A 14,259-nucleotide genomic window follows, 5' to 3' on the forward strand; every position below is an offset into this window, starting at 1 on the left:
ATTTGTGGCTGAAGGAGTAGGAAGATGTTACATGTACATAATCTATACACAGTCTAAAGTATTAAAATTAAGAACTTTCTACAATGAACCATTTTAAATGATTCTCTATTAAATTTTATTCATTAATGTAATAGAAAAGAAAGTCATTCAGATAATTATATATCTGACAGTCTAACAAGTATAATGCAAGATTAGTTTGAGTGATTTTTTTAAAAAAATTGTTATTATTGGCAGTTCATGTATACTTTTTATTTTTTTAAAACTGAGATGCTGCTGTACTTGTAAGTGATGGTTTTCCAGGTTTCTACACAGGGTCTATAAAGGAAGTTGTTTCCTGTAGTAGTAAATTCGAATGGCTAATTTAAAATTATCCACCAAAAGCTTGTGACAGAAATTCTTTTATTACTTTTCTGATGCTTATTAATGCTTTTATTTTTTATTTTTCTTTTAGCAAACAGTAGTGATAGTGAAGAACTTTCTGCTGGTGAAAGTGTAACTAAGACTCAGCCAGTCAAATCAGTTTCCACTGGAATGAAGTCTCATAGTACCAAATCTCCTGCAAGGATGCAGTCTCCAGGAAAATGTGGAAAGAATGGTGATAAGGATTCTGATCTAAAGGAACCAAGTAATCGATTGCCCAAAGTTTACAAGTGGAGTTTCCAGATGTGTAAGTGCCTATATTAAGTCTACATTTAAGCAGTAGAAAAAGTGAACCTAGTCACTCATTTTTTTTTTAATATTTTACTGTGTTTTCAGTGAATGTTTGCACAGCAGATTAGGTTCCCATTCAACAAATTGCCCTGTGACACTGGTTACATTCCTCACAGTGAGTGAACATTCTCATTATTTCCATTCTGGTTGTTACGTTTCCAGTATATAGTTTCTCTGCCCCCTTACCTTCTTATCAAGAAGCCCTGGTGGCATGGTAGTTAAAGCACTCAGCTAACGTAAAAGTCAGCAGTTGGAACCTACCAGGTATTCCACGGGAGAGAGATGTGGCAGTCTGCTTATGTAAAGATTTACAGCCTTGCAAGAGGAGACAGGAAAGCTGGTAATGGGGAGCCCAAGGTTGAGAATGGGAGAGTGTTGACATGTTGTGGGGTTGGCAACCATTGTCACAAAACAATATGTGTATTCATTCTTCAATGAGAAACTGGTTTGCTCTGTAAACCTTCATCTAAAGTACAATTAAAAAAAAAGATTTACAGCCTTGGAAACCCTATGGGGCAGTTCTACTCTGTCCTATTGGGTTGCTGTGAATCGGAATCAGTGCCAACGGCAGTGGGTTTTGGGTAGCTTCTTATCTGTATTTTTAAAGTGTTGACCATTTGGTCTCATATAGATTTTTTTAAAGGAGTGCAGTACTCAAGGATGATATTCTTTATTTTGTGAGCCAGTCTGTTATTTAGCTAAAAGATGACCTTGGGATCATTTTGGTTCAAGAGTTTAAAGAGTATGTCAGGGCAGTAATCTTCAGGAGTCCTGCAGTCTCAACCAATCCAGTAAATTTGGATTTTTTTAAGAATTTGAGGATCTGCTCCATACCTCAGATATTCATTCTATCAGGATCCATCTGTAGTGACCCTGATCAGAGCAGTCGGTAGTGGTAGCCAGGCACCATCTAGTTCTTCTGATCTTAGGGTAGATGAAGCTGTGGTTTGTGTAGACTATTAGTCCTATTGACTAATTTCTTCTCTGAGTCTTTGGTGTTTTTCTTTCTCTTTTGTTCTGGACGAATAGAGACCAATAGATGTATCTTAGATGGCTGCTCACAAGCTTTTAAGACCTGTCATGGATTGAATTGTGTCCCCCGAAAATATTGTGATTCCCAATATTACCAGTATTGTGTGATTTGTCCAGCATTTTGTCATCTGATGTAATTTTCCTATGTGTTGTAAATCCTACCTCTATTATGTTAATGAGGCAGGATTAGAGGCAGTTATGTTAATGAGGCTGGACTCAATCTACAAGATTAGTTTGTGTCTTAAGTCAGTCTCTTTTGAGATATAAAAGAGAGAAGTGAGGAGAGAGACACATGGGAACCTTATACCACCAAGAAACAAGAGTCAGGCGAATAGCACGTCCTTTGGTCCCAGGATCCCTGGGAAGGGAAGATTAATGACAAGGACCTTCCCCCAGAGCCAGCAGAGAAAGAAAGCTTTCCTCTGGAGCTGGCACCCTTAGTTTGGACTTTGTAGCCTCCTAGGCTGTGGTAGAATAAATTTCTCTTTGTTAAAGCCATCCACTTGTGGTATTTCTGTTATATTAGCACTAGATAACTAAAGACAGAATTTAGTACCAGGAGTGGTGTGCTGCTCTGACAGATACCTGTAAAGTGGAAGCTGTTTTGAAACTGTGAATGGATAGAGACTGGAAGAGTTTTAAAGTACCTAATAGTAAAAGACTAGATTACCTTGAAGAGACTGTTGGTGAAATTATGGACACGAAGACAGTTCTGGTGAGGACTCAGAAGGAAGTGAGGAGAGCTGTTAACTGGAGATGGTGCAGATGGCAAGAAGCAGCAGCAAAGGGCAGCAGCAGAACCGGGAGACCAGTGCTACACAGCGCTGGAGCTGACCCATGGAGCGAGAGAGCTGAGTGCCTTTGGCAGGAGGCTTCCTGGCAGAGTAGGGTACCTCCAAGTACTTACCAGTGGAGCTAGGCTTGCTGACCCATGTGGCAAGAGAGCTGAGTGCCTTTGGCAGGAGGCTTCCTAGCAGAGTAGGGTGCTTCCAGGCACTTAGCGGTAGAGCTAAAGAACTTTGGAACCCTTGCCCCAGCAGGGCAAACACGGACACTGAGGCCCAAGGGGCCAAGAGGCCAAGGAACCAGGAAGCAGAAGCTGAAGAGACAAGGAACAGAGGAAGCAGAGCTGCCTCAGTCTCATAGGGTGGGGCCATGACCCGTGAGGTCTCAAAGGGTGGAGCCACAGCCTCCTGGGTTTCAGAGTCAGAGCTTCACCAGCTTGTTTCTGGAGTGTGATGCTGCTGTTCACAAGTGCCAGCAGGATGGGGCTGGATCCAATGCCCAAAGCTGAGGGGGGTCAGGGCTGCCATGCCCAAGGGGCAGAAGAACAGGGCCTGCCAGGGCTGAGGGGGTAGGGCTGCCACTCAGATGGACTGGGAGAATGGGGCTGCTCAAAGTCAAGGGAGCAGAGTTGCCATTCCAGTGGGCCTGGAAGGCAGAGGTGAAGCCCAGGGCTGAGGGGCCTCCACCCACAATCCAAAGAGTGTGGCCAATACCTAGAGTCTGGAGGGCAGGGCCATTGTCTGAATGGTCTCAGAGAACAAGACGATTGTTTTCAAGCCTTGAGGGCTAATGTAATGTGTTCTGCTGACTTGTGCCTGTTATCCTTTCTTTCCCTCCAGTTTCTCCCATTTGTAATGGAAATGTGTAGCTTGTGTCTGTTGCACCATTGTACTTTGGAAACAGATAACCTGTATTCTAGATTTCACAGATGAAAAGGAGTTTTCTGGATTTTGGAGTTAGCGTTGATTTAAGACTTTTGCTATGATGTGATGGGGTGAATGTGTTTTGCATGTGGCAAGGACATGAATTTTTAGGGGGCCAAAAGGTAGAATGTCATGGATTGAATTATGTCCCCCAAAAATATGTTTCATCTTGGCCAGATCATGATTCCCAGTATTGTGTGACTGCCCATCATTTTATCATCTGATGTGATTTTCCTACGTGTTGTAAATCCTACCTCTATGATGCTAATGAGGCAGGATTAGAGGCGGTTATATTAATGAGGCTGGACTCAATCTACTAGATTGGGTTGTGTTTTAAGTCAGTCTCTTTTGAGATATAAAAGAGGGAAGCGAGCAGACAGACACATGGGAACCTTATACCACCAAGAAGCAAGAGCCAGGAGAATAATGTATCCTTTGGACCCGCGGTCCTCGCACTGAGAAAGCTCCTCGACCAGGGAAGATTAATGACAAAGAGCTTCTCCCAGAGCCAACAGAGACAGAAGGCCTTCTCCTGGAACTGGCACCCGAGTTGGGACTTTAGCCTCTTGGATTGTGATAGAATAAATTTCTCTTTGTTAAAGCCATCCACTTATGGTATTTCTGTTATAGCAGCACTAGATAACTAAGACAAGGCCCCAGATGCTACTCACCAAACTAGGATGTAGAACATAAGCTTTATGAACTATATTATGCCAGTTGACTTAGTTATTCCACGAGACTGTGGTCCTAAGCCTTCAAACCCAGAAAACCAATCCCACGAGTTACTTAATCATGGCTAAGAAGTATGTGTAACTGTGCCCCCCATGTATTTTATATATATTTTTTATTTTATATATATATTTTATATCTGTATATAAAACAAAGCACATAGGGGACACAGTTACACATATATATGTGAATATGTATGCATGCATACACCTATATACACACACATATATACCACATACACCTACCTATACACATATGCCTACATACATACATATATACCTGTACATGTATTTTCTGGTTGTTGCTCCAAAATTATACATGCCATAAAACCCATTGCCATTGAGCCTATTCCAACTCATAGCAAGCCTGTAGGACAGACTGAAACTGCTCCATAGGATTTCCAAGGCTATAATCTTTATGGAAGCAGACTGCCACATCTTTCTCACGCAGAGCAGCTAGTGGATTTGAACTGCCAGCCTTTCAGTTAGCAGCCGAGCGCTTAACCACCGACCACCAAGGCTCCTCATATATACCATAAAAAAAACCCATTGCCATCGAGTCGATTCTGACTCATAGTGACTCTACAGGACAGAGTAGAACTGCTCATAGGGTTTCTAAGATTGTAAACCTTTATGTAAGCAGACTGCCACATCTCTGTCCTGCAGAGCAGCTGGTGGGTTTGAACTGATGACCTTTCAGTTAGCAGCCAAGCACTTTAACCACTGCACCACCAGGGCTCCCATATATGCCATAGCTATTACCAAAAAGTCCTTTTTTCTTGTGATTATTTTAGTGACATTGTTTACCTAGGTCGGGCTGTACACACTTCACCCATATTTGGTGTTATGGTTCCCATCAACAAAAATAACAAGTGTCTACTATCTAGAGAGTGCTCCCTCCCTGTAATCACCAATGAACTCTGTTCTCTGTGTATATATATATATACCTATTGTTTTATAAAAGTGAAATCATCCAAGATTTATCCTTTTGTAATTGACTTATTTCACTCAGCATAATGTCCTTCACATTCATCCACATTAAAAGATGTTTTGAAGGTACGTCGTTTATGGCTGTGTAGTATTCCACTGTATGGATGTACCATATTTTGTTTATACACTTATCCGTTGATGGGTACTTAGTTGTTTCTATCGTTTTGATACTGTGAATGAACATAGGTGTGCATGTGTCTGTTCGTATCTCTTCTATTAGATCTCTACGATATACCTAGAAGTGGGATTTCTGGATCTTAAGGTAGTTCTATTTCTAGTTTCCTGAGGAAGCACCACACTGTTTTCCATAGTGGTTGTACCATTTTACAATTCCACCAGTGGTGGATAAGGGTTCCAGTTGATCCTAGTAACTCTTAAAATTAAGAGGCTATACCAAACTTGAGAGACATATTAACCAAATGCAATGTATAGACCTTAGTTGAATAAACATACTCCCAAAAGAAAAATTTTAAGGCAGTTAAGGCCTTAAATTACAAACACTGACTAGGTATTTATATGTTGTTGGAAATTTGCTTCAGGATAATCTGGTGTTGGGGGTGGGGAGTGGATGGCATCATAGACAAAATTTGCCATAAATTGATCATTATTGAAATGTAATGACAGGTAACCTGGGGCTTCATTATACTACTGTCTGTACTTTTGTATATGTGAGAAATTCCCATAATAAAAAATTTTTGTGAAAAAAGAAAAGGTCACACTAGAATTTCTCACAGAGAGATATATGTCAAATATCCTCTGGAGATTGAAAATTGCTTTAGAGCTTTTTTAAACATTTTACTCCATTTCAAAGTTATACATACTCATAAAAAATGTAAAAAATTACAAAAAGAGGATAAAAGAAAAATTCATCCATAATCCCTGTCACTCAAAAATATCTACAGTTTTAAATTTTAGTGTCTTTCCAGTCTTATTTCTGTGTATAATTTTTTTAATGGTACACTGTGGTATACTGTGTATGAATGTGAAAATTTCAGCACAGTGTTGAGGTCATAAGGTCTTTAATTAATTAATTAATTAATTAATTAATCCATCCATCCATTCAACCAGTACTGTGCACATATTATTTGCCAAGCAGTATTCTAGGCTGGAAAAAAAAATCTTAGCCAAAAAATATTTAGAAGCCTTAGTTTTTTAGTTTATCTTCCCTTGCCCTTATTGTACAACCACACTGCATGTTCTCTCTTTCATATATTAAATATTTGTTCAAAAATACATATTAATGAAACTTTCTAATTCATAGCGGACCTGGAAAATATGACAAGTGCTGAACGCATCACAATTCTTCAAGAAAAACTGCAGGAAATTAGAAAACATTATCTGTCATTAAAATCTGAAGTAGCTTCCATTGATCGGAGGAGAAAGCGTTTAAAGAAGAAAGAGAGAGAAAGTAAGTGTTTTTTTTACCTTACTTAAACACGAACCTGAGTTTATGACTCTGCAGTTAGACTAACGAAGGTTTATGTCTGTATCTACAGGCAAGTTCTGTAATCTGTTTATTTTCCTCATCTATAAAATGAAAAAAAAAAGAACATCTACCTCAGGTTTATTACTAGAAGTAAAAGAAAAAATGCTTGTAGTTTGCCTTCAACAATGTCTGGTGCATAATCATTTAATAAATGTTAGCGATCAGTCAGTACAAAATCACAACTTCTCTGCATTAGTGTACCTTGTGTGGACTCTTGAAATGTTGTCTTTATCTCAAATCACAGTGTTCACTTTCATAGAGTTTACTATCTACAAAACAAACTCTAATGAGATAATTTCAAATAGTGAAAAGCTATTGTGGTGGGAAAGTGGTAGAAATATCATTCAGGTATGCAGAGACCAACTCAATGTGGGGCTTTGTAGGCCAGGATGAGAAGTTTAGATTTTACTCCAAGTGAGATGGTCAGCTATCTGAAAGCCTTAAACAGGTAATGACACAATCTACTTCTAGTTTTTAAAAGATCACTGTCTCCCTTGTGGAAAGTAGACTCCAGATGGGCAATGGTAGAAGCAGTGAGATCAGTTAGGGAGCCCATTGCAGTAGTTCAAGTGGGAGATGAGAATGACATGGACCAGGATGGGTGCAATAAAGTTGGAGAGCAGTTAATACTTAAGAGCACTTGCTTTGGTTTAGATGGGGTGGATGAATTGAGGATGACGTCTGGGTTTTTTGCTGAAACAACTGGATACATGGTGCCATTTTCAGAAATGGGGGAAGACCTAGAAAAGGATAGGTTGTGAGTGGGGGAGCACGACAAGGATCAAAAGTTCTCTTTTAGTAAGTTTTGAAATGCCTATTTAGGCATCCAAGTGGGGATGTCAAGTAGATAGTGGGATATGTAAGTTTGTAACTCAGAAGAGAAATCAAGACTAGAGATAATTTTCAAGTCATTGGCATTTTGTTACTGGCACTGTTTTTTAAAGGCACAATACTATAGTAGATCACCTAAGAGAGAAATGTGAATAGAAAAGGAAAGCAGGGAGACACCAGCATTTAGAGTAGAGCTGAGAAGGAGAAGACAGAACCAGCAAGACTTGAGAAGGAACAGCCCTGAATTCAGAGGAAAATCAGGTGAGGATGGCCAAGAAAAGAAAGTGTGTGAGGAGGGGAGCAGACATCTGTGTCAATTGCAGCTGAAAGGTCAGGGAAGTGTTCAGTGGACTTGACAATGTTGGAGTCAAGAGAATTTTCAGTGAGTAGTGGATATAGAAGCTGGACTGAAGTTGGTTGAGGAGAGAATGGGAAGTGAAGAAGTAGAGAGAATGACCCTAGGAAAGTCTTCAGTTTTGCTATGAAGGGGAGCAGAGAAATTGGACAGTGGAGGACGGGGACATGGGGAAGACAGTGTAGCATATTTTAAGCCTATGACTTTGCCTCCATGTCCCTCTTCTTTTTCCACTATTACCTTCCTTATGTCCCTCTGAAGCACTTTCATTTTCTTTTCCTTCAAACCAATTTTCCGATTTCCCTGTTCTGGTGTCAGTGGTACTTCTTTAACTCTCTCCTCCTTCATTGTTCTAGACTTTTTAATTTGTGGGGTGGGCAAACGTCTATCTGTCTGGGTTACAGAGTATTTGAGGAGAAATTAAATGTTAATATATAGAAAGTATATACAGAAGCATTCTGTCAAAGGAAGGAGCCTGGGTTCTATGTAATTGATATTATATAGCCATCTAAAAATAATTAAAAATCATTTATAGTTAGCACACTGCTTAAAAGCTTTTACTAAATCTCCTCACTCGTAAGTAAGCTAAGCTTCTGTATAGAAGTTTTCTATGTAATAAGACATCTATCCAGAAATAGCTCCTTCAAAACAGTGTTTTATAGGTCTGGTCACCACAAATTCTCTGCAGTGAATCATTCTGCTAAATAGATGTTTTCTCTGGGGAGTCAACATTAAAAGTCAGATCATAAATGAGGAAATGCTATTAAAATAATCAATATAAAATATTCATCCTGGTTATCAAAGAAATGCAAATCAAAAAAGGTACCACTCTTAGGAGAAAATATTCGTAAGTAAAACCAATGCTAGGAAAAAGGTAGTAAAATTTCTATCTTTATTCATTGCTGAAAGTATTGGCACAGTTATCTTGGAAAACAACTTGACCATGTGTTTGGAAAACTAGATAATTCCAGTTCTAAGAATAGGTTCTAAGGAAAAATACGTAGCCACAAAAAAGTTTGTTGTGATAATATTTATAATAAAACCAAAAAAAAAAAAAAAAAAACCTGTTGCCGTCTATTCTGACCCATAGTAACCCTAGAGGACAGAGTAGAACTGCCCCATAGAGTTTCCAAGGAGCAGCTGGTGGATTTGAACTGCCGACCTTTTGGTTAGCAGCTGTATCACTTAACCACTGCGCCACCAGGACTCCAGTATTTATAATAGCAGATAGAAGTTGTTAAATTGAATGATCAAATGATACATTGCCCTGATACAAAGTAAAGACAGACCAGACAGTTTTATTTGTAATGCACAAAATATTCTTTGCATTGTTGTTGGTAATAGCAAAAGACTAGGAACTAAGCTATATACTCCATAAATATAGTAGAATACCGTTCAGCTTTCTAAAACGGGTAGATCTGTATGCACTGATATGGAACATTGTAGAGTAAAAAATCAAGTTAAACATTATATTTTGCTTCCACTTGTATTTTTAAAAGTGGATTTATACTTGTATATTTTAAATTTGCTTGTCATATCTCGATTCTTCTAGAGATTCTTCTAGAAGAGGGTTGCAGTCATTTTCTGTAAAGGCAGAATAAATTTAGGCTTTTCGGGTCATATAGTCTCTGTAGAAACTATTCATCTTTGCCATTGTACTTGTGAAATCTGCCATAGACAATATGAATAAATGGCATGGCCACGTTCCAGTAGTTTTATTTACAAAAACGGGTAGGAGACAGATTTGGCCCTGGGGCCATAATTTGTAATCTTTATTCTAGAGTTCTGAAGACTGAAACAGCTGGTCACAGTGGAGAGAACTTGGGAAAACAGGAGGAGACTTGCTTTTCCACTTTATACCCCTGTATCAAATTTTTACCTTGCATGTGTATTCCTTTACTTTTACCCCCCTAACACTAACTGATAACACTGAACTTCCCTGAGGAAAATAACTAATGCAACTAATACCTCTTTTGCTTTGTAAACCAAGTGGAGGATGCAACAGTTGAGCTATTTGTTTCAACTTTAAGAAGCAATTAACCTTCCATTCTTATCACTATTAAACTCGTAAGACAACCCAAACATTTTATGGATGATTTAAAAATTAGGAGGAAAAAAAGATTTTTGTGTGAATTACAGGTTTTTCCTACTGGATTCAAAGCTCTTTTTGATATTTGTATTATTACCAAAAAAGGTCTATTCTAGTCTATTTCCTGTCCTATATAGGCTTGCTATGAGCGAGTTTTGGTTTACAGATTGGACACATGATTCTTCTTCTTCCTAATCCATGCATGACCCCTCCCCTGGCCTGGCCTTTTTCATCACTTCTCTGTAGTTTGGCACTTCTTTAGATAAGCTACATTTTCCTTTCTTTGTATCAGTGTACTGAGAAAATTGACTGCTCTTCTTGTAAAGCTAAATAATTTTGAAAAATACAACAATTTTAGTTAAGAGTAATAGTGCTTTCTTTCTGTTGTTGGATATCATTTTTATTAAGCTTTTGATTTGGTTTCCCTTTTCCTTAGGTGCTGCTACATCCTCATCTTCGTCTTCACCTTCATCGAGTTCCATAACAGCTGCTGTTATGTTAACTTTAGCTGAACCATCAATGTCCAGCGCATCACAAAATGGAATGTCAGTTGAGTGCAGGTGACAGCAGGACTTGCCAATGCACTTTGCACTTAATGGCTGTTGAGGGCCACGTCTTTTTTATACTGCACAGTGGCACAAAAAAAATCAGACAAGCACTATTTTATATTTAAAATTGTTTCTTGACAAGCTGACTTGGCACTTAAGTGCACTTTTTTATGAAGAAAAAGTACAATGAACTGCTTTTCCTCAAGCAATAATTGTTTCCAACTTGTCTGGGAATTGTATGTCTGGTAACTTGAAGGCCTTCCACTGTGGCAAATGGAGGCTTTTCACTGCCTGTAGAGACAATACAGTAAGCATAGATATTGGGTGGGCCAGAACATGGTAAGATAACTTACTGTATATGTATTCCCTTGTATTTTGTTAAAGCTGGAACATTTGATATTTTTCCATTTATTTATGAAAAAAATATGAACCTATTTTCATTTGTACAAGCTAGTTGTTTTTTAAAGCAAGTCACCCTAGGGTGGCTTTAATTGTGTAAGTCAAGCACATGTAATAAATTCAAAACCTGCAGTTAACAGGATATCAGACATCAGTCCTGGTAACCAAATATTTAAGATTCTCTTTAAAAAAGACTGAACATGTTTACAGGTTTGAATTAGGCTAAATGGTCTTGCAGTGGCTTTTCATGCCCCTTCAAATTGGAATGGAACTACTGTACTTTGCCATTTTTCTATGAATCAGTATTTTTTTTTAATTTTGATATAATACATTGTGTGAAAAAAGAAAATGGCTAATAAACTGTATTAAATCTTAAAACAATGTATAAAGATTGTACTTAGCCAGTTCAAAGTGTATATTTATTCATCATAAATTATAACAGTTATATTTTTGTGTTTTCTTGTAAATGTTTCTTTTCCCTTAAATACAGATAATTCATTTGTATTATTTTATTATGAGCTACAATGAGAGGACTTCGGGAACAAGTAAACTGTGTAAGTATGGTTCAAGGTTGTTGATATGAACTGTCTCAAAAGGATGGTTGTTATTTTAAATATAAATAGCTAATCTGGTTAGTAGGCCTAAAAAATTAAATGCTTAGTATAAAATCCAAAATGAACATAAAATTGTTTTCACTTGTATTGACTTTATGTTGTATGATTCCAACATTTGTTCTGTTGGCACTTGTATTTAATTCTAAACCTTTGTAAGACATTTGTATATTGCGGATGTGTTCATTCAAGCTATTTAACACCTGGCACTGTTAATACACAGTACTTTATTGTACAGACTGTTTTACTGTTTTAATTGTAGTTCTGTGTACTTTTCTTGGATGGGGCTGGCATGTTTATTTGTTTTCTGGCAATATGATGTGAGATTTTCAAAGCGTTTTGTTGTACATGCTGATGTGTCAGAATCCTTTACATTCAACTTTTCTAAGAAAAGCATTTTCAGTCTTGTAGTGTGTGCTTACAGTAACTAATTTTGTTGAAAATGGTTTCAAGTTACTCAAATTTGTACAGGACTGTAAAGATTTGTTGACAGCAAAACGTTGAACAAAAAGCTTATAGAATAAAAGCTATAAAGTATATACTAGAATCTGCAAACAATGGAGAATTATGTAATATATTGTACAAATGTAAGCAAAGGCGCTGAAATAAAATGCCATAGTTTGTGAATCCTTGGTTTTGTTTCTAAAAAATTAAGTAATTTTAGCTTATTTCTGTATATGATGACTGACTGGAACATATATATCCAGCAAGTATTATCACAGGGGTTAACTGACATATGAAATAAAGGGAATATTCTACCTATAAAAATTAAAAGTCCGTTAACCAGATAATAAGAACTTTTTGAGGCTTCTTACATCTTTGTATATGCTATTTTCTTGAGTCTGAATGTAAATATTTTTCTTATGACTTTGGAGGTCTGTCTAAAGAAAATCAAGTTTTTAATTTTTTTGACACTTGAAACCATTGCCAGCAGCCCTTTGTTATTTATTTTTCAGTCTTTCTATTTAACTGGACTTATGTAGGTTTCCTACTTAACTCTAGTGTGCTCTACACCATTGCATATTAGAGTCACCTGGGCACTGTTAAAATAGTAGTCAGTGCTCAGTCCCCACCCCCAAAGAGTCTTTTTAAAGGTCTCCAGTGATTTTAATATGCATCTGGGGTGAGAACCACTGCTCTACCTCAAAACTTAAAAATCAATAATTAGTTTGGGAATTTTTTTTTTTTTTTAACCCTATTGGACTTTCTACAAAAAGAAAATACTTTCTTTAAAATGAAAAAAGAGTGAAAAAAATTTTTTCAAGGCAAAAAAACCCAACTATTTTTAAAGCATCTTTGGGAGTGGCCTTGTACTAGTTTCCAAAGACTGCTATAACAACATACCACAAACCAGGTAGCTTAAAACAACAGAAATTTTTTCTCCTGTAGTTCTGGAGTCCAGGAGTCCGAGATCAAGGTGTTGTTTGACTTGATTCCTTCTGAGGACTATGAGGGAGAATCTGTTCCATACCTCTTTCCTGGCTTCCCATGGTTTCCTGCAATCCCTGGTGTCCATGGCTTGTGGATACAGCAGTCTAATCTCTGCCTCTGTCGTTACATTGTGTTCTTCCGTGTGTGTCCATGTATCTTCTTTTTATAAGGACATCAATCATATTGGATTAGGGCCCACCCTATTCCAGTACAGACAGTCACCAACTTATAATGAGGTTCTGTTCTGACAACTCAGTTGTTAGTTTTAAGTCAAATACCTTTTTTTTTAGTTTTCCTTATTATTGCTTTTTATTATCAGTATTTTTATAAATCCAATCTTCGTCTTTGCGGGGTTGGAAACATTACATACAACCTTACAGATATTTTTTAATACACACATAAAAAAATACACAAATCATAAAAAAAAAAAAAAGGACGGTCTTAAGTGCGGTTAGTCGTGACTCCAGTATATTGTAAGTCGGGTACTACTTGTATAACCTCATGTTAACTAATTACATCTGCAAAAATGCTATTTCCAAATAAGGTCACATGGACAGGTACTAGGGGTTAGGATTTTAATATCTTTTGGACAGTATAACCAGCCCCACAGGGTTTTCTAGGTTGTAATCTTTCAGGAGCGGGCCTCCAGGTCTTTCTCCAGGGGAGATGCTCTGTGAGGTCAAACTACCAACCTTTAGTTAGCAGCAGAGCACATAACCATTGAACCACCAGGGCTCCTCTTAAAAAAAAACAAAAAAACCTGTTACCATCAAGTCAATTCCAACAGTAGAACTGCTCCATAGGATTTTCAAAGAGCACCTGGTGGATTCGAACTGCTGACTTTTGGTCAGGAGCCATAGTTCTTAACTACTATGCCACAAGGGCTCCTCTTAGAGATACATAATGTTAGAGTATTAAAAACTTTGAGAAGCCTGTCAAGACACACCTGATTAACTTCCTTTGCTTTAGTGTTTTCAATCTTAACTGATGGTGTAACTTTCTTTTTCAAGAAACTCCTGATACCATCTAAACGGTGTTACAGAAACAGTGCTCTGTAGGGGAATGATTCTCTGTCCTCTTGCCTGCCTCCCCCACAGCCCCCTTCATCCCAGCTCTTCCAGAGGATTTGAGAATTTCAAGGAATAATTAGAATTTGACTTAAGTCTCCCCCTGGTCACCTAAACTACATTTTATCAAGCTACTTTTCAATAATCTGATAAACAACATAGGTTCCTTCATGAGCCCTGGTGGAGCAATAGCTAAGCACTCGGCCGCTGACCTTTTTGCTAGCCAAAAAAGGTCAGCAGTTTGAACCAAGGCTTCCAACAACCCCTGCTGA

General features: G+C 37.8%; 1 protein-coding gene across 3 annotated transcripts in view; it reads left to right on the forward strand.

Annotated features, from left to right (window-relative positions):
* The window catches only part of ARID4B (AT-rich interaction domain 4B), a 188,057-nt gene extending 175,936 nt beyond the window's left edge, over positions 1-12,121 (forward strand). Inside the window, exons 22-24 of one of the 3 annotated variants that reach the window (XM_023728014.1) lie at positions 452-667; positions 757-826; positions 6,432-6,557. In XM_023728014.1, coding sequence (XP_023583782.1) covers positions 452-667; positions 757-779 — 239 coding nt within the window. In that variant the 3' untranslated portion in view covers positions 780-826; positions 6,432-6,557. Of the gene's footprint in view, positions 1-451; positions 668-756; positions 827-6,431; positions 6,579-10,367 lie in introns of those variants that run through there. The other 2 variants (XM_023728012.1, XM_023728013.1) reach the window with 2 other exon arrangements.
* Positions 12,122-14,259: the final 2,138 nt, after the last annotated feature.

The sequence above is a fragment of the Trichechus manatus genome, unplaced genomic scaffold (assembly GCF_000243295.1).
Source record: "Trichechus manatus latirostris isolate Lorelei unplaced genomic scaffold, TriManLat1.0 scaffold00021, whole genome shotgun sequence".
Classification (NCBI taxonomy): Eukaryota; Metazoa; Chordata; class Mammalia; order Sirenia; family Trichechidae; genus Trichechus; species Trichechus manatus.